This window comes from Rhineura floridana, chromosome 2 (genome assembly GCF_030035675.1).
Source record: "Rhineura floridana isolate rRhiFlo1 chromosome 2, rRhiFlo1.hap2, whole genome shotgun sequence".
NCBI classification, from domain to species: domain Eukaryota; kingdom Metazoa; phylum Chordata; class Lepidosauria; order Squamata; family Rhineuridae; genus Rhineura; species Rhineura floridana.
This window is the reverse complement of record NC_084481.1, coordinates 103468875-103490226: the sequence shown is the minus strand read 5'-3', so window position 1 is coordinate 103490226 and position 21352 is coordinate 103468875. Positions and strand designations below refer to the sequence as shown.

The following is a 21352-nucleotide window of genomic DNA, read 5'->3' as shown; positions in this document are numbered from 1 at the left end:
GGGCCAAATGGGGAGGCCTGGTAAGCCTGATTAGGCTTCTGGGCCAGAGGTTTCCCAGCCCTGCTCTAAAACAACTAGGTAAACTGTCTCCTTGGGCTGCCCTCTCTCCTCAGTTCTACTGAGTGAAGTAGGATAACTTAACCATGCATACATGCTGATGTCTAATCATGCTTACATGTTGGGAATGGTTAGAACATTTATTACTCATTCATGTACTCTGGGGGATTAAGAAAGAACAAGATTTGGGGGCAGAGTGAGGCAGGGCTGTGATGGAGCCAAGACTTAGCTATGCTTGGGGAATATTTACAGGTGCAGCCCTTGTTGCACTAACCTGTACTTAGGCAATTTGAACCAATAAGTTGAGGGCCTCCTGACCTGCTGAAAAGGGAGTCCCAGCAAAGACTTACAGCTATTGTCATCCTCTTATGGGTGAATATTCACAAACATCCTTGACAGCTCTCAGGCCTTGTATTTAAAAACGTGTTTTGTCTCGCTTAAAGTTATGTTTGCTCCTGCAGCTGGGTAAGGTGCAAGTTCAAGCTGTTCGGAAAACCCCAAAACAACAGCAGGGGTCGTGGGAAGGAGAATGCTTGGGACTTATGCAAAGAACAATGGCTACGGAACTATCACCTTAATGAAGTCAATGTCTTCAGTTTGTTTGATGAATATATGGAGATGAGTAAGTGAAATTGAGCAGAAAGGTTTGAAGAAAGGTGAAGAATAAATGGGACAGAACTTGACATTCTATCTTTGGCACCTCCCATTAAGTTAGTCAGCTAGCTAGCTATTTGGCCAAAGAAGACTGGATGATAGCTTTCAGAGAAATGATAGTGGAGTGATATAATTGTTGTCACACACTCATTTCCTTCTGTCCTGCTACTGCCTCTGGCCAAACATGTTTCTTAAACCTGTGAACAGAGATGATTGCAGGGATGTGTGTGCACCATAGTCAGCACTGCTTGTATCATATTATGTTCAACTCTCTGAAAAATGTGTATTCTTGTTCTAGTCCTAGATTACACTGAGAATGTTAAGGCCTGGCTTGTATATCCTCTGTACAATTAAAAACAAATGTCGGAAAATTCCTCCCTCTGACCTATTTGCATCCTTCATATATTCCATTCACCTCTGCTGGTTTGGATACTTTGGTCAGCTCTTTAAGATAGCTAAGATACTAGATTTTTGTGGTGAAATTTCCTTAAAACTTTATCTCCTAACTGCTCATATTGTCTTAGACATTTATTTTTACACTGTTTTTTTTTTTAATTTTAGGCTATCATGGCCAGCTCAGTTCTTGATTTTAGACTATCATGGCTATCTTTATTTTCTAAAGATTGATCAATGTGTGTAAGATATCACATTTTGCAAACTTTGTGTTTGTAAGAAATAATAGCACCAGCTATTACCCTTGTGGCACTTTTTATAGTATGCTGAAAAATCAGTAAACGGTTTTAGATTTAATCCTCTTGGTCTCAAAATTGGAATTCAATGAACCTTAGAAATTAGGGAAACTTTAGAGGCCCAGTGTTCCCTGTACCAGTTCAGTCCTCCTTTACATTCCTTTTTGACAAGTTTGATCTGCAGGTGTGTTTTTGAGGCAGGACCTTAGCGGTAGTAGCTCTGATTTTTAGAGTTTCATGGTCATGGCTAGCAGTGATAAATGCTCTCTGGAGGCTTTTAAAAAGGGGTGGGGTTTTTTAGCCTTTATTTTGCAGAGGCTTCCAGGATGGGTCTTGGTTCGCTTTATTCCTGACCTCTGTGCAAATTGTTTTTGTTTTTGTTATGGTAATTTTATAGGATACTTTAGTGTTTGTGAATTTTTTATACTTTCAATATTAGGATGGCAAATTGCTTTGACTAAAGCTTAATATATGCTGTGCATGGAGAGGCCTCACTGCTGGAAATCTGACTCCTGTCAACTTTTCCCAGCCTGAGAGTCTTTCACAGGTGTTGCCACATGCTTTCAAAACCTTTTTTCAGCCTAAGGGCTAGTAACGTGCTTGTTAAGCACATGAAAGTTTGGGTGCTTAATTCTTTGCACAGTACCTATTGCTGCATTTTGCATTTTTAACTCCAGAATGTGGAATACAGGTCACTTACTTATTAACTGAACATCCATCCAAATTTGTTCCCACAATGTTTATGGTAAGGTTATATGATATCGCCTGTTTACTGAACATTCATTCTGATTAGTTTGCAGGGAGCTTATACGACATCACATCAAATCAGTTATTAGCCCACATTTTCCAGGGCATTTTTCTAGCACTTTCCTTGCCACAAAAAGTCTGCTTGGGGGAGTGGGTGGGAGATTTGTTGCTGAAAAGCTCCAAATCAACTTTAATTGCCTAAATTTGCCAGGGAGTTATTGAATCCCACCTACAAAATAGTGACAGTCTGGAAGTGCCTACACATAACTCTTTCAATGGCTTTATGTCATGCAGGCAATTGGACTGCAGTATATGTGCACACTCTGGCACAGCAAATGTAGTGATTACTAGAAGTTTTCCTTTATTTGCTGCCTCTTTTCAGTGTACTCTTTTTAAATCCTCAGTGATCCAGTATAGCTTCACCACTATTTTTGTGGCTGCCTTTCCCCTTGCTCCATTACTGGCCTTGATCAACAATCTCATTGAGATTCGACTAGATGCTTTCAAGATGGTCAGATTGCAGAGACGTATGGTGCCCAGCAAAGCGAACGATATTGGTAAGCTGAGGATGAAGGAGAGAGGCTTTTACTTCAGACCCCTTGGGAGAGGTTGTCATTTCCCCCAATATTATTAGTGGAAATACTAAACTCTTTTTGAAGTGGTGCGTTACTCAATCAAGATGCTGATTTAAGAGGTTTCTCAGAAGGGGAAAAAGGAAGAGGTCTCATGGGCACCAGGATAGAAGCAATTCATAGCCTGAGATTTGTGTTTCATTGTAGTCTGCCTCTCCAGATATACTTGGACCACAATAATCTAGAGGGAAGAAGACATCCAGAAACCCTTATTGGGTCAGTGTAGCTTACGCAGAGCCCCATGACAGAAACACAGGGGAGCCAGTTGCCAGAGGAGTTCTGTGAGTTGCTGGAAGTAGGGGAAGGAGCTAAGGAGGGGAGCCCAGTGCTGAGGGACTCTGTGGCTTGATTTAGAAACTCTACAGTCTGAGGCTGAAACTGAGCCTACTGAGTTGCCATTTTATGTTATTTCATTTCATTTATGAATCACTTCCCATGAAACATCTGATAAAAACATCAACAATCCAATATATTGCATCTAAATTGGGATAAGAATCTTCACAAGAGGCTTAAAGGAAAGTCTTCAGTTGGCGCCAAAAAACAATAGAGTTGGTGCTTGTCTGATATGTAACGGGAAGGAATTTCAAAGAATGCCTCCACACTAATGGCCCAGTTCCTGCATTGTATGAAACAGACCTCCTGATGAAATCATACCTGCAGGAAGCCATGGGGAAGGGCTATGGGTCAGCGGTACAGCATCTGCCTTGCATGCAGAAGGTCCCAGGTTCAATCCCCAGCATCTCCAGGTAGGGCTGGGAGAGAACTCTGCCTGAAACCCTGGAAAGCCGCCGCCAGTTGGTGTAGACAATACTGATCTAGGTAGACCAGTGGGTTTGACTCAGTATAAGGCAGTTTCTTAAGCCCTCTCCTGCAGAATGCAGTGGTCAGTTGAGTATATAATGGGTGAGATAATCTTTTAGGTATCCTGTTCCAATATCACTCCTTCAAGGGCAGTATGGCCCTATCAAAAACAGGCAGTAGACCAGTTATCCAGACTTGAGGACACAGCCCTTCTGCCTTGCTAGAATTCAAACTCAGTTTGTTGATGTCGTGTCCAGGACTGGACTCAGTAACCAGACCAGGTTGTGAAAGCAATTCAGTCTTTATTAACGTAATATCCAAACAGAGGCTGCGCCTTCTCATGAAGGAACACAATACATGTGTCCAGCGACATGCAAGAGAGTTGACAGAACAAAGGAATTCCCGCCCCCCCTTATCCTTATTAAGGTGGCTTTCTGGTGCGAATTCTCTCACTCCGCCTTAGGGTGATTTCTTCCCCGCCCCTCCTCTCTCTTCCCCTGGCTCGTTTTTGTTTTCTCCGGGTTCGTGGTGAGGGGGGAAGTTCTGCCTCCTCCCCTTCTGAAGATTCTATCTCTGGTATTGGAGAAAGAGGGGGGTGAATGTCATGCCCATCAGGCGGGCTTTTCTCTGGCTGAGGAGGGAGTTGAGCTCCCCCTCCTTCCTGGTCTAACTGCTGTGGCTCGATAAGGGGGGTGAGCGTGGGAAATTCCTGAGAAGTGTCTGTAACTTTGTCTGTTGGAGTTTCAAGGCCTCTGCGGCTGCTGGGCAACACTATCTCTGAGAGTTCTCCCTCCCCCTCTTCACCCAGCTCTGGGAAAAAGATCTCCTCATCTTCTGAAGTGCTAGGGTCCCAATCCTGCATCCTGACAGTTGACTCTCATCCAGCCCACCAACAAGTCCTTGCACACATCCAGGGATTGCACAGCCTCTCCTGATTAAGATGTTTGCACGGCCTCTCCTGATTAAGATGTTACAGAGAACCAGAGCTGGGTATCTGTGTACTGATAGTTCACCCCGTAATCTTCTAATGACCACTCCCAATAGCTTTCTGTAGATGTTAAATAGCACTGGGGACAAGATGGTACCCTGTGGCACTCCTCGACACATCTGCTATAGAGAGCCAAAAATAATCACCCAATGCTACTTGAAACCAACCCTGGAGACAGGCCACTGTAAAACAGTGCCGCCATTAATGTTCTCTGAGTTGATTCAGGAGGATATGATGGTCAACAGAGATTTTTTGACACTGCTGAGAGATTTTTGAAATATTAAGCAGTTGAAAAATGCTTTTAAATGGAAATAAATAAAAATGGTTTCAAAAGAACAAATTGATCAAAAGATAAAGTAAAAATAACAGGGTGGCACTCCTGTCCTTCTGATAAAGGTCTTCCATCAGGGCAACCAAGGCCAGGCCAGTTCCATAACTAGGCCTGAACCAAGATTGGAATGGGTTAAAGTAATTAATTTCATCTTAGAGTGCTTGCAACTGTCCTGATATGACCCTCTTGATCACATTCCCCCCAAAAGGGATATTTGTGACCAGCAGGTAAATCTCAGAAACCAGTGGGTCCACGGTGGGCTTTTTCAAGAGTGGTCAAATCGCCACCTCTTTCAGAATGGCTGGACTCTGGCTCCCTTCTGCAAGGATGATACCCTGGACCACTGTTCTTCAACCTTGGGTCCCAACTCCCTTGGTCTACAACTTCCATCATCCCCAACCAGCTTAGCCACTGGTCAGGGATCATGAAAGTTGTAGTCTGACAACATCTGGGGACCCAGAATTGAAGAACATTACCCTAGACTGCATATGCTGAAACTTCAGAGCTCCCTTCAGGACTAGAAAGAAAATAGATGTTATAACAGTAGATGTGTACTCTATTGTAAACTGCTTCGAGATCTCTCAGATAGTTAGAGGTCTATGAATGGAAATGAAAACATGACATCTGTAATTGGCTGGTAGCATGAAGCCTCTGGATTGGGCAAGTCTGGTGTAAATATTAGGAGTCTTCTGCTTTTGCCCAGTCAACGGAGGCCTCAGCTCTTATTTATTTATTTATTTTTATTTTATTAAATTTATATACCGCCCCATAGCCGAAGCTCTCTGGGCGGTTCACAACAATAAACCACATATTTAGACAATTTAAAACAACTTTAAAATTTTTAAATTCTTAAAAAAGTTAAAAAACAATTTTAACACATACTAAAATGCCTGGGAGAAGCGGAGAGTTTTGACCTGGCGCCGAAAAGATAATAATGTTGGCACCAGGCGTACCTCATCAGGAAGATTGTTCCATAATTCGGGGGCCACCACTGAAAAGGCCCTTTTTCTTGTTGATACCCTCCGAGCTTCCCTATGAGTAGGCACCTGGAGGAGGGTCTTCGATGTTGAGCGTAGTGTATGGGTAGGTTCATATCGGGAGAGGCGTTCCATCAGGTATTGTGGTCCCGAACTGTATAAGGCTTTATAGGTTAACACCAGCACTTTGAACCGGGCCTGGAAACATATAGGCAGCCAATGCAAGCGGGCCAGAATCGGTGTTATATGTTCGGACCACCGGGTCCCTGTTATCAATCTGGCCGCTGCATTTTGCACGAGCTGCAGTTTCCGAACCGTCTTCAAAGGCAGCCCCATGTAGAGCGCATTGCAGTAATCTAATTTAGAGGTTACCAGAGCATGAACAACTGAAGCGAGGTTCTCTCTGTCCAGATAGCTCTTTGACTCAGGCCACTGAACTCAGGGACCCTGCATTAGGAAGCAGTCCCTTCCAAGTGTGGATTTGGATGTGCCTGTCCTTGGCTCAGCCTGGCCCTAAGACTCAATACAGGAATTTGTTTAGATGCTGGTTGGAGCATGACAGCAGAGGGAATAGGTGTAGTTGTATCCTCTTTGCATTTTGTTCTCGAGGCCTCAGGCAGACAGGTAACACACTCTTCAGGCTTACTTCTCCCTACCAAGGGCTAGAAGCCTATACTTTCTCTCATCAGTTAAATAAATTGTTAAATTGTGAAGGGAGGGGCAAGGAGAACCATTAATGAATGTTGGGGCAAATGCCATCTGCTCCAGAGAAATCTAGGAAAAGTCTCTCTCTGGTTTTTTTCCTGTTGCAGGTATCTGGTTGTTGGTTCTGGAGGCAATTGGTATTTTAGCTGTCATAGGCAATGGTCTGGTAATTGCCATCACCTCAGACTTCATCCCAATGCAGGTGTACAAATACACATCTAGTCCATGCATGCAGAAGAATTACACTGACATAGAGTGAGTGTCATTTGATAACTTTTGGTATCTTTCAAGTATAGCATATATTCAGTCAGTCAGTCTCTCCATGTGTGTACACTTGTTATATATAACTAATACTAAACAGGAAAATATCCTAAGACTAGCAGGGTGATATACTGAATATGACTGTGTCTCATGAATTATTTCTTTATTTTGGGGTTACTGTAAGGATTAATTGATTGCTTTATATCAGAAGCAGCTCCTGTTAAAGGCCTTTGTAGAGACCATTCATCAAGCACATCATTCATTGATATGGAGGAAGAAAAGGGTGGAAAAGTTATGGCAGGGAGGAATTTAGTACTGGACAAAATGAGGCAAAATGTGATAAGCAAAGAGGAGGAAATGTTGTGTGTGACATATTTTATGTGTGTATAAGAGAAAATCAAAATGTTTCAATCACTTTCCTGAATCCTCCCTACAGAAAAATTCTGTTCAATTCTAGGCTGTAATCATGTAAAGATCCTATTACATGAGTGCATTTTGACCAAAATGTACTGCACAGAATGAGATTACCTCCTCCATTAGAACATCTAAGAACCAATGTCCTAAAACGGCTTTGTAGTTTAATGGGGATAGGTACACAAGACATTTTTTCTTTTTTATAAAACAATGAAGCTCTTCCAATAAGTGCAGAATCAAAACTAAGTATTTTCACATGTAACTGAAAATCTGAATCATGTTCCTATTGTTTGTAATGTGAATCACGAAATAATTAAGGGACATAAACAAAACACCAACCTCTCAATTTATTACATAATATCTAAAAATCAGCACTGAGAATAGGAAGATCCACCATATTTACATTTACCAATGTAAAAAAAATGATTTTCTAAAACTTTATACAAACAAGTAAGTTCTAACATAAGTTGAGCCAGAAATGACCAGCATCCAAAAATTTTCAGCAGTTGATTTTTTTATTTCCTTTTCTTGCCAAAGTCGTGTAAGCTGTGTACTTTGACTGTGACACTATTGCATCCCATCTGATTATTACATTTTTTTTGTTGCCTTTAGCTGTTTAGCAGGTTATATCAACTACAGTCTTTCAGTGTTCAATGTCCAGGATTTTGAGAACCGCAAGGATCTGGCAGAACTTAAAGATGCCATGGGGAATGAGATAACACACTGCAGGTACTGGCAGATACATGATGATGCTTCCATGCTCTCAGTTTCAGCAGTGAAACTTCCACAGCCCAGTCCATAATTGGTGTCAGCCTCCTTCCCTTCAATAGAGCTTGAGTCATCTGTTCAGCGTGATAGCGGTGGAGCTTTTTTTATGTGCGTGAGGGGAAACTCAACCTAACACTGGGCTAGTCTGGAGATGATACTCTTTCCCATTTCTAATAACACTACAAATATATTTGCATAATGATCAGGGAATGAGTGGAAAGTCTTTATATAGGTTTCAATAGAAGATATTATTGGCCATAGATCAACTAAAGCTGTGTATGCAACAAATATTTTCCCAAGTAACATGTTTTAAAGTGAATGCTGTTTGAACCAAATCATGTGTGGAGTCACAGTTTACTGTTCCAGTTCCAGGTGTGGTTGCAGGAAAGTGAATTCCATTTTAAAAAAAGGAACATGGCTTTTCTGCAATATTCATTGTAATGTTAGAACAGACGTAGCAGGAACACAGTATCTGCTAGCTAGGAAAAGCAACCTACCAGTGATCTACTCGTGAAATTAAGTTCTTCTGCTCCTGTCCTTCATCATCAGTTTGGCTGGGAAGGGCTTAGTTTCAAGTGCCATGTCGGACCCCTACCTACACACAGATCTCCAGCTGAATACATCTACAAAAAGCAGCAGCAGAACTTTCTGGGCAGAGAAGAGGGAGGCAAGCAGAAAGAAAAGTATTCCACTTCTCTTGAAAAAGGAATGCAAATAACATCTTTTTTTTTTTTTTACAATAATTTTTATTCAAATTTTCATAAAACATACAAAACAAAATCATAAAACATTCAAAGACAAAAAACAAAACAAAACAAAAATGATTAAACAAAAAAATAAAATGTTGACTTCCCATTTGTTGCAGATCAAATCAGTTGTCTACAATATATAACAATCCTGTCTCTTAAATTATATTATAAAATCACTTTCCTCCAGTAGTTATCTTAATTAATCATCAAATCTCATAAACATTACTTTATTCTTTCCACAAAAAGTCAAAGAGAGGTTTCAATTCTTTAAGAAATATATCTATCAATTTTTCTCCAAATAAACATGTCGATTAATCCATCTCGTTAATAATAATAATAATCTTATTGTCATAACCATAGTCCAAATAAACATATCGATTAATCCATCTCATCAAAATCTGTTAGGTCCAATAATTTCAATAGCCATTATTCCATTATCCCTATTAATTCCATCTTCCATCTTCAATAGTCCTGTTAAGTCCAGTAATTTCAGTGTCCAATCTTCCATTATCAGTATTCCATAATAATCTTGCTGTCATAGCCATAGTCATATAATAAGAGTCTGATGGGAATTTCCTCTATCCCAAATATTTTCTTGCCATCGATTCTGAATAAGTTGCTGAAATATTGTTGTAAAGTCATATCTCTGTTCTTCTTTTTTACAAAATGCACTGGCTCATCTCTTGAGAGTTTTTCCATTGTCACATGGCTGCAGTTAATTCCATAGATTTTCTCTATATCAAGCTCCATCACGTCATTCCAGTCCAGAAGATTATCCAAGGCATTGATAACTTTATCTCTAATATCTTCATTAATTTCTTCAGAGATAACGTTAAATTCCAAACAGTAGATTTTATTTCTAATATCCATAAACTCCAAATCTTTTTCCAATTCCACATTTGTTCCAATCTCCAGGGCTTGTATCTTCCCTTTATTTTTTCTTTTCTCATCTCTGATCTCATTCTCCTCTCTCACAGGATCCCCTATTTCTTTAAGCTCCTGCGTCATTTTGCTCAGTTCAATTTTCAGCTCCTTACTGCCCTGTCGCAGGGTTTGTTTCGTTATCTCAATCTCATCCATTATTTTCTGAAACATAATTACTTCCAGATTCTCAGCCACTTTCTTGATTGCCATTTTTAAAACCACGAAAACAAAACGAAACAAAAATAAAGAAGAACCACTTCTTATTTCAGCAACAATTGGGTTAATATTCCAGGCTTGATGACATCACAGTATAAACAGAGCAGCCTGCCTTATCTCTCTATGTTCCAAATAACATCTTAAGGGCTTGTATATTAGCGTAATATTAGATACCCTATAATCTGAGAGAACAATATTCTGTTGGCATTAGATTATGATTGAACTATACTAATTTTTCTTGTCTTATCTGTACAGTGACTGTTTTATTTTCCCCTTAATGTTCTGCTTCAAAGCCACTTACAAAAGTAAAAAAAAAAATTACAGTAAAACAATATTAAAAGCAAAGATTAAAAGAATATCCAAAGGGATAGCTGTGTTAGTCTGTTGCAGCAAAAACAACCAAGACTTTTTTCCCCTGAAGACAATAAAAACAATTTTTAACAACAAATGGAATGGACAATATGCACTGTAGCATTTATGTGTTGCTATTGTCCTTTCTGCAGGTACCGTGATTACAGGAACAGTGAGGACTACAGTTACACTGTTACATTTTGGCGTATTTTTGCAGCACGCCTTGCCTTCCTTATCTTGTTTGAAGTAAGTATTTTCATTGTAAAAACTATGGGGGCTGTGTTCTATAGAGGACAGAGTCCCATTAGGTTAGGTGAGTGTGGAACAACATTTATATTGCACTGGAATTATCTTGGGTCACTTTCAACAAATTATGACTATGGTGTCCCTAGCCACACTCTTCCTCATTTTCAGAGAAACACACACTGACGGATGCAATCATGCACTGGTAAGTGCCTACACTAAGCTGTACTTAGGGGCAGTGAGGGCAGCAAAAAAGCAACATTTTGCTGCCACTATTAAATCATCTATCTGCCGTCCAGCGGAGCTCTTTAAAATTGTCCGAGGGCTATTACATTCTGGCCCTACGGACATGGTGCAGTCATCTCAGGCGCGCTGTAACGAATTTGCTAGGCGCTTCCAGGATAAAATCTCATGCATCCGCCAGGACTTGGACTCCAATGTTATAGCAGTTGAATCGATTGAGGTGTCCAGCGCACAGTCTTGTCCTGATTTTTTGGATGAGTTTCAGTTGGTACAGCTTGAGGACGTTGACAAGGTGCTTGGACTGGTGCGTGCGACCACTTCTAGGCTGGATCCTTGCCCTTCTTGGCTAATAAAAGCTAGCAGGACTGGAACAGCCGGCTGGGCCAGGGCGGTGATTAACGCTTCTTTGCGGGAGGGAGTGGTCCCTGGCCTCTTGAAAGAGGCGACAGTAAGACCACTCCTGAAGAAACCGTCCCTGGACCCGGAAAATTTTAACAACTATAGGCCGGTAGCTAATGTCCCATTCCTGGGCAAGGTCCTGGAACGAGTGGTTGCCAACCAGCTTTAGACACTCTTGGATGAAACCGATTATCTGGATTCATTTCAGTCAGGCTTTAGGCCCAGTTTTGGCACGGAGACAGCCTTGGTCGCCCTGTACGATGACCTTTGTCGGGAGACAGACAGGGGGAGTGTGACCCTGCTGATTCTCCTTGATCTCTCAGTGGCTTTTGATACCATCGACCATGGTATCCTTCTGGGACGACTCACTGATTTGGGAGTGGGCGGTACCGCATGGCAGTGGTTCCGCTCCTACTTGGCGGGCCGTCTCCAGAGGGTAGTGCTTGGGGAACATTGCTCAGCACCCTGGGACCTCCAAAGGGGGTTCCGCAGGGGTCAGTTCTGTCCCCTATGCTTTTTAATATCTACATGAAGCCACTGGGTGCGGTCATCAGGAGTTTTGGAGTATGCTGACATCAGTATGCTGATGACACGCAACTCTATTTCTCCTTTTCATCTTTTTCAGGTGAGGCTGTCGACGTGCTGAATCGATGTCTAGCTGCAACAATGGACTGGATGAGAGCTAACAAACTGAGGCTTAATCCAGACAAGACTGAGATGCTGCTGGTGGGTGGTTCTCCTGACCAGATGGTGGATGTTCGACCTGTTCTGGATGGGGTTGCACTCCCCCTGAATGATCAGATTCGTAGCTTGGGAGTTCTTTTAGATCCATTCCTGTCGCTGGAGGCTCAGATAGCCTCGGTGGCACGGGGTGCTTTTTACCAACTTCGGCTGGTGGCCCAGCTACGTCCCTATCTGGACAGAGAGAACCTCGCTTCAGTAGTTCATGCGCTGGTAACCTCGAAATTAGATTACTGCAATGCGCTCTACGTGGGGCTGCCTTTGAAGACGGTTCGGAAACTGCAGCTTGTGCAGAATGCAGCGGCCAGATTGTTAACGGGGACCAGACGGTCCGACCATATAACACCGATTCTGGCCCGCTTGCATTGGCTGCCTATATGTTTCCGGGCCTGGTTCAAAGTGCTGGTTTTAACCTACAAAGCCTTACACGGCACAGGACCACCTGTTGGAACGCCTCCCCTGATATGAAACCGCCCGTACACTACGCTCAACATCGAAGACCCTTCTCCGAGTGCCTACTCATAGGGAAGTTCGGAGGGCGGTAGTACGAAAAAGGGCTTTTTCAGTGGTGGTCCCTGAATTGTGGAACACCCTCCCAGAGGAGATACGACTGGCGCCAACGTTACTATCTTTTCGGTGCCAGGTTAAAACTTTCCTCTTCGCCCAGGCATTTTAATTATTTTTAATTATTTTAATCACGTTGCATTTATTGGAAGTGTTTTAATTTTTAATATTTTGTATTTTTAAATTGTGTTTTTATATTGTATATGCTTATGTATTTTTAATGTTGTTCTTGTTCTTGTGCACCGCCCAGAGAGCTTCGGTATGGGGCAGTCTATAAGTTTAATGAAATAAAATAAATAAATAAAATAAAAATCTGTCATATATGAGAAGAAACAAAAATCCACTGTTCCTTTTAATAGCTGCATATTAGCAATTTCCTTGCTAGCAACCAGGCCACATTCTATAAGATATAGGGCAAAGTAGTGGCCAGTATGGCATGGAGAAACCGCCCTTTTTCTTTTGAGAAACTGTTACATTATTATAAGTTTTATGATCCACCCTTTGTCCATAGACCTCATTATGTGTATGCAAATAGGCTTTCTATGCTGACTGACATTCAGATATTGGACATGCCAAACCTGCTTTCGAGATGAAATACCCCTTTTCTGAGTCCAGGAACAGAAACTCCCATTTAGCAAGCGGCAACCATCCTTGGTCTTGACTGTCTTTTCCAGGAATAAATAGAAAGTCTATGTTGAATTATAATGGGGGCATGACTTCAGATTTCCTCTGGGTCCAGCACAATGGTGGGGTTATAATGCTGTCTGTCCAGTCCCTTTACAGTTAAAGGAAGGATTTAGATTAATTGTCATAAGAGCTTGGTCTGGACCTATGTTGCTTAATGGCCATGATATAGTAATGAAACACTCAAGTGTCCAAAAGAACCAATGTAAAGTAGTTAAGAGGAGCAGGTTGCTTTGCCTATTTTCTAAACCAACAACTGTATTGTTGAAATACTTGTAGACTGCTTAGAGACTATTGTAATTAAATGGTACATAAATTGCCTAAATAAATAAAGTAGATGACGATTGCAACCTGTTCCCTGTGAGGAACAAAATCTGATCCTATTGGCTCTTTGCAGCATGTGGCCCTTTGCATCAAACTGATTGTAGCCTGGTTTGTGCCAGATGTCCCCAGAAGAGTTAAGAACAAGCATCTAACAGAAAAACATAAAAGGCTGTTGGAAAAGTCTCAGGTAGGTGTGTTTGTAGCGCACTGCGTGTGTAGGTGAGACGTGGTATGAATCCAAGAGCCGTTTAGAACAGGAATAATCACACTGACCTTGATTGTCTGGAACTCTGTTCTCACAGTTTAACCCTTCTGCTTCAGGTTTCTCTCTCTCTGCTAAAAACCTTATCTGTGAGTCTCACAACCTGCGTCACTGACCAACAGTGTTATCCTAGCATGAGTCTCTTGAGGGGCAAAGCAATGGCCAATAAAGCTGTAGGATAACTTTGGTCTCTTCCAAGATTATACATTGAACAGAAGGTTGGACTCGATAGCTTTATAGGCCCCTTCCAACTCTACTAACTCTTCTATGATTCTATGATACATGTTCTTGAGACTAATTGTTGTCCTCCCTGTGCTTCAGTTACTCTTGACTATTGGGTCACCTTGTTTCAGGAAAGACATGTGCGGTGTCGTATGACTTGACCTGGACAAGTTTTCAAAGCAGTGATTAGTTAGACATGAAGAAGTTCAATCACCTGAGTATCTGTTCAGAGTTAGGCTGAAATATATAGCTACTAGTGTTGCCCCATAACAAAGCACAATCCTATCTTGGATCATGGAGGACAGATGAGCCCTGTGCGTGCGCACATATACTTATATACTTCTGAGAGGATATCCTCTACATATTATCGATTGCAACATCCACCGAGCCTCCATTCTGTCAAAAACCTCCTCCTTAATGAGGTTTCAAAGAACAATGGATTCCATTTGTGGTAGATTTCCATCCAGCATCTCCTAACTATCCCAAGCAATCAAGGAGAGCTACCCATTGCTAGCAAACTCTGAACATCTTCTTGAGATTTGTATGCAAGGAAGCCTGAAAGATGATCAGTTTGTAATAAAGAGCAATCAAGCAGGGTGTGCTGTGTTAAATGCTGAGGCACAGACACATAAAGGCTGTGTGCATGATTGGCACAGAAGGCTGGGGCATGCAAATTTTGACACGATTAAGAAAACCCCGATGCATAGTGAAAACATGCGGTTGAAAGATTGTGGGCAGTTAATTGATTGTGATGCCTGCCATAAAGCTAAAATGACAATTGCACCAATAAACCGGGAGGCTAAAAGCTCGACAACATGCCCCCCACACCAACACCAACAACCGCACACACCAACACAGCAAGCCTCCTGTTGTAGCATTTCCCCAACCTCCTAATTTACGCAGACTGTTAATGAGAGCTGTGCTTAAGCCACCTATCAGCAATCCTGGGTCTCATGCTTGTCATTCCAAATGCTGTATCACCTGTGTGTACCTCATGGAGACAGCTACTTTCAAAAACACTAGGACAGGCAGAACATACTACGTCAAACAGAACATCACCAGCAGGTCCTGCAATATAGTTTATGTCATCGAATGCAGAAAACCAGGATGTCATATCCAATATGTAGGAAAAACTACAACTGACCTATGCACACACTTCAGAAACCACAAATCAGCAATCTTGACAAAAAAGTGGAGCAACCAGTTGCAAAACCTTTAAACACAGGGCCACCGCCTGTTGGACTTTTCTATAACAGCTATAGAGATGCCAACAGATCCAGCAGCACTGACTATGAGGAAGAACTTTTGTCTGGACACATTGGCACCACATGGTCTTAACCTGGAGAACAGTACAAGCATTACTTAGGTTCTGCAAATGAAGCCCCTCTGGGCATTCCATTCTCAAAGGTCTATAACTGCCACCTTGGTAACAGCATTTGTATGTTAGCAGCTCATGAAGGTAGAAGCTGAAACGTTTTGGTAGTACAGTAAAAACCTGTTTTATTAAAATCACAATTACGTGTATATATTTTTAGGTGATTAATGGAATCCTTGCCAAGTGTCCTGCCCGAAGCCAAGAGACCCAGACTCGGACGCGGCTGTGAGTTTTTATCTTTTTATTAAAGTGATAGTTACATCAAAAGCAGTGCACCTCCTTAACCTAACTAAGCTTTCTAGGAACTTTTCCCTGTCTAACTCTGACTAAGCATAACTCCACAGCGTTACAGCGTTGACTCAGCACTGAACCCCTTCCTGTGCCCCCTTAAGAAGGCTTGGCCTTCGCGCAAATCCTCTGGCTCCTCCTTAACTACTGTTGAATCTCCTGTTTTTGCTGTTGGTGTGTGCGTGGCGAAGAAAGTTGGTTCTCAGGTTCCCCCTCCGAGAATGTTGAACAACCAGCTTGCTTGACTGTGGGAACTTGCAAGGTGCCTGGCTGGGAAACAGCAGGTGAAGCGGGCGGCACAGATGCAGGCTCAGGCGAGGGAGGTGTGTCCAAAGGAACAGTCCTCAAAGGGGCAGTCTCTGACAGCTCCAGTTGTATGTCAGTGGGGGGGGGAGGCACGGGGGAAGTCAATGTGTCAGTGACTGGAACTTGCACACTCTGGGGAGTCACCCTGCTGCTTGTCCCCTCTCTTAGCTCATCGTCCCAATCCTCAATGTCAGTGTCTGGAGCTTGAACCCCCCCCCCATCATCCTGGGGCACAACACCAAGCTTGGGTGAACTTCTGTTTTTTGCTTTCAAAACACCCTCCCTGCCCCCCTCTCTATAATACAACAAGGTAGAGCCTCTGAGACTTCAGTCTCTGACAAGACATTTTAAGAAGTCAGTGCTCTAACAAGATTTTGTGGGGTTTCTTGGGCAAGTTACCTTTCTCACTGCCATTGCTACTGACTGTACTATTCCTTCTCTTCACCACTCTTGTCTGCTCATTTGCCATAGAAGCCTGTCAGGGCAGGACAAGTGAGCAAGTTATGGAAGTTCCTTTTCCTTCATGTTGCCGCTATTCATTTGTTAGGGAGAAAGCGAGGGAGAATAAGCAAGCAGCAACATGGAGAAGCAGGGGGCTCTTAGCAGTGTGGACCTTTGCATGGATCACAGCAGGTGGCTAAACAAACAAACCCTTGATGCTGGCCCTGAAAGTAGTAATCTTTCCAAGTCGAACCAAATGAATTATCCAACGCCCCTGAAAATTATAATCATAGTCTGTTTATTTATATATCACATTTTCCATAAGTACATCTGCGCTCATGGCAGTTCACATAATAAAAAATAGTCTAACTACAATAGTACTATAATGATACATAATAAAAAGTATAATTTCACTACACCATAACACTCAAAAAAACCAACAATTAACAGTTCATTTATCATACATTAAAAGCGGAGGTGGGGAACTGCAGGGCCTACCAGGGATTCCAATTTGGCCCACAAGGCCATTTTCTTCAAACCATGCTCACCTGTCCATCAGCTGACCTCACTAGTGACATCACTTGATGGGCAGCAGGAGAAGGCTTCATCTTGCCTGCAATGTGAATTCCTGTTCCCAGTAGGGAACAAGGTCACGTAGACAAGGCAACAGGATTGAATCCCTGCTAATCGGATGAGTGGGGATTAAAGTCCTGTGTAAAAGCATATATCGAAGCAGCTCACATGTGAGAGCTATTTCAGAGTCTTTTGCGAAGTCTTTAAGATAGCTCCTGCATTCCCATTTGCTCAAACAAGAGTGCAGGGGCTGTCTTAAAGCCTTTTGCAAGTCTCGCCCCTCACTCTTTAAGTCCCTGATCTCAGAGACCGAAAACAAAAGTGCAAAGAGACTTGGAAGAGGCTTTTGCAAGTTTCCCTCCTTCCCCTTTCAGTTCCCAGTCTTGAGGACTTTAAAGGGAAGCACAAGGGATTTTGACAAATAGGCAGCCCCACCCACCCATCAATCATGTGACATATTATGATTGGTGGGGGGTGGGACTGCCCACCTGTGAAATTTGCCCCATGATTCAGATCCTGATAATGCTCTGGCCCATGGAGCCAAAAAGGCTCCCCACCCCAGATCAAAAGTGAGGATAACGCTCACCAATAGGTCAAATAAAAATATTCAATAACTTAACATCCAAAAGTAGCCCCGAAGCTGATTACATTAGTACCTGGCAACTCTCCCCACCCCAAAATCTTTCATGCCACAACCAAAAAGGCCAGAAAGGCTCTTCAGAATTCTTCTGGAAAAAGCTCCCTTTTGAAGGCTCCTGGGGCTGGAGGGTGGGACACGGCAGATGCAAGGATCCATCCCCGATGGCAAATAGAATCTTTGTCTCTGCTCAGACTTAGTTGTCATACTCACCACAATAGTTGCATAAAGATAAAATAACTGTGAGGAGGCACCTGGAATAGTCCATGTGGATAGTACTGCAGCAGGAGCTATGGCAGCAGAGAAGACTTTCTTCCCTGCTGCCTCCTCTGTGGTTGATGTCAGTGCAAGACAAGTTCTATTTGTTTTTCTAGTTATGCCTTTAACTATAATCCTAAATTAATGAGGAGTTAGGTCCATATATACATCCAAGTTAAGCCCTGTTTGGGCATTCGCTTCACATGATTAGTAACAGGGATGGAGAATGAATCCACAACTCTGAATCCAGAGGGGGCTTATCTGGATACCCAATCTGGGTAGAAGTCCATTTTAGAATCCATGGTCCTATGGATCCCATTACCAGCCCAAGGGCTTTAGTGCTGCCTGCCTCTGTCCATTTCATGGTTTTTTCCCCCATTTAAAATATTTCAGAAGTCTTCCAGGAGTTCAGACCCTGAAGCAGCTAGTGCAGTGAGTCTTCTTGTCACCAGATGTTTTCAGTAAAATAGGGCAATTCCCCTTGGGAGCGATGGGACGATGTTCCATCATTCTCAGAGGGACTTGTCCAGCAAAAATGTGGCTGGCACATATTTTGCCATACCATTCTGTCTGAGAATACCAGAATGTCATCAAGCTCCATTGCTCCCAGGGGCCTGCTTTATTCTATTGAATGTACATGGTGGTAAGAAGACCCACCGTGCATGCCACTTCAACCATTGAGCAGCTGGAAGACTTCTGGAGCTTTTTAGAAGGGAAAAAGTCCTCTTGTAAAACAGACAGAAGCAGCGCTGAAGCTGTCAGACTGCCTTGTATAAGTACTTTTATTTTTTCATTTATTTTATTTTTACATTTGTATTTCTGCATGGATTTTAAAGGCTCTTCCGTTTACAATCAACATGGAAACAGGACAGATTTAGTCCTGTCTCTGTTTAGAACTAAGACAGACTAGACCATAATGGGTCTGGTCCATCCCTAGTTAACAATCATGTGGTGGGGAAGAACATGGTTATACCCACTGATCCCCACCACCATTGTTGACGTGTGTGTTGGGCAAGAATGTCTGTAGAAGAGAACCTACTGTATTCACATAGGTTCCCACTGCGATTTGGGAGCATACAGCAGGCTCCCTTTTAGAGATGTCCCTATTCCAAGACGTGGACAGGTAATGAAACAGTGGGTGCAGCTGCAGTCCCCCTCTCCACACCTTGTTAGTCACATGGAGCAAAATGCTCAAATAGTGCTTCAGCTGACAGTGATTCCTCTGCCTAAGATACAAATGTACCCTGCCTATCCTATGTCATGCCTACATCACAGTTTGTCTCCTGGAAGTGACCAGTGGGAATACTTTTGTTCAATAGGCAAATAAATACTTGATGTATTGTTCTGTAAGGTAGTTCCATACGCCAACTGGCCAACAAATTCTATTTTAAATTCTCAATTTAGATGGTTCCATTCTCTGTTCTATGAAATTAAATATTCTAGTATTTTTTATTTTCAAAGCTCAGAATGGCATAGGAGAGACTTTCATTGACTTCCCTTCAGGCATTAATCATATCCACACAGCCTTAGCTTCATCGTTGTTTTCTCACTATTAAAATGCTGCTTCATGCAACTGAAATTGAGAAGAGCTGTTCCTTTGTATTTTAGAGAAATGGATAACTCCACAGAAGTATAATGAAATGTCTGATGAGGGTGTTGGGATCAAGAGAAGAAATCCTAGAGCCCAGCACCTGCAGAATGGTGCTACAGGCTTTGAAGATGCAGCTGAACTCTGCAGGTGTAATTTGATCTTTTACTTATTATTTTTGGATTTTACCTCTTCATTTAAAGGGAACAGTGCAAAGATTTCTTTGCATGGTAAGATTGTTTTGAATATTTCAGTGTTCCTAAGAGACTACAGAGTGGGAACAATGTCACATGCCAAAGCAGAAGTAAGTGGGAATCTTTGCACTGTCAATACGGTAACACATTGCTGAAAAGCATTTTGGTTATGCCAAAATTTCTATGCTCTTCTTCCATAAGAAGGAGAGAGCATCTTGGAATTGACACATGCTACCACCCATAACAGATTTGGCCCTAAATTTGGCCCAATTAATTACCCATCTCATAAAGATGGGAAGCTTAATTCAGATCTGAAAAGCACTTTAAAGTCTTTGTCTATGTTGTAAACATTCCAGATTCTATTATTCTATTGAGGCACCATGTAGATGCCCTCAATCAAGCCTCAAGCCCCTTAAAGGTGGCAATTTGTGTATTACCTCACTTGACTTTTTCACATATAATTTGGGGGCATAGATGCATCCACACACATTCACAAACTTGACAAGAATAGGCATTTTTCTTTGAATTCTTTATTCAATCCAGAAATGTGTGTGCATGTTTACAAAGATTATATAGTTTTTTCATCAATTCACTCATCCCAGAGAGGCCAGCTGATCGTAGAACTATGGGATGCAGCAGAAGAATATTGGGCTCTGCTAATTTTAGTGCCTGTGCAGAAAAGAGAATTTTAGCAGATGGAGCTTGTTGCATCATAAACCTACACGTGTGAAAAAGCTGCTCTTTACTAATTTTTCTCTTCTACATAAGCACTAAAGGCACAAGGATGCTTCACTGCACTTGGTCACTCTACATCGGGATTGGTGACCTTTGGCCCTCCGTATGTTGTTGAACTACAACTTCCATCATACATAGCCATTAACCATACTTTTGGGGGCTGATAGGACCTGTAGTTTAGCCAACATATGGAGGCCCAAAGGTTCCCCATCTCTGCTCTACATAAACTGTTTTGTGTTTCATATCCCTTGTGCCTCCCTTGCAATCAAGTATCTAATAATACAGAGAAACAAAGCACAATAAAAAGACAGATCCAGTAAATGTTAAGGCTTCAGCGTAGAACAGCTGAATTAATGTTGATATGTAACTTTAACATCCTGACATTCAGGGTTTTTTGTTTGCCAGTGTTACCACATCTTATGGCTATTGTTAAGCTGCTTGTTTCAGAACTAAATCATAGCACTGACAATGTAAAAATATAGCATATGCTAAAAGGTACTTCTATATTGTTTTAACCTGAGCTAGATCCTGTCTCTGTTGATTTCAATCATCATCATTATGTTCTGACTCCTGAAGTCACTTCTGCAATTCATACCTTTGACTGACAAGATAACAAAAAGATAAAATTGCCATTATAGATACCTAACAGCTATGTCTTTTTTTCCCCTTGACAAATTCTAAATTTCATTGCAAGTTGAGCTTTGGCAGCAATCCTAAATACATTCCTTGAAATTCAACAGGATTTGGATTATCTCTAAAACGTATCTTTTTGAGAATCTCTGTAATGCTATAATTCTGGAAGCACTTTGCTCAGGGAAGCGCCTTTAAAATTGTGTCTCACAGCAATACGAAGATCAGAGTGTTTTGGCTCTAGATTACTTGAACTGGAATCCTTACATATTGAATTATGGGACTTTATTCATTTGTAGTTCCTCAGATTTTCTGATCTTGTTTTGTCATACTGTTTAAAGTTGTACTTTTAAAGAAAATACGCAATTACTCTGTAGTTCT

General features: G+C 41.9%; 1 protein-coding gene across 10 annotated transcripts in view; it reads left to right on the top strand.

Annotated features, from left to right (window-relative positions):
* Positions 1 to 21352, top strand: part of ANO9 (anoctamin 9) — a 115676-nt gene extending 94324 nt beyond the window's left edge. For all 10 annotated transcript variants that reach the window (XM_061609900.1, XM_061609909.1, XM_061609902.1 and 7 more), the window contains 8 exons: positions 519 to 679; positions 2552 to 2704; positions 6689 to 6836; positions 7869 to 7985; positions 10417 to 10510; positions 13536 to 13649; positions 15482 to 15546; positions 19433 to 21352. In XM_061609900.1, the coding sequence (XP_061465884.1) occupies positions 519 to 679; positions 2552 to 2704; positions 6689 to 6836; positions 7869 to 7985; positions 10417 to 10510; positions 13536 to 13649; positions 15482 to 15546; positions 19433 to 19460 (880 nt within the window). In that variant the 3' untranslated portion in view covers positions 19461 to 21352. The remainder of the gene's footprint in view (positions 1 to 518; positions 680 to 2551; positions 2705 to 6688; positions 6837 to 7868; positions 7986 to 10416; positions 10511 to 13535; positions 13650 to 15481; positions 15547 to 19432) is intronic.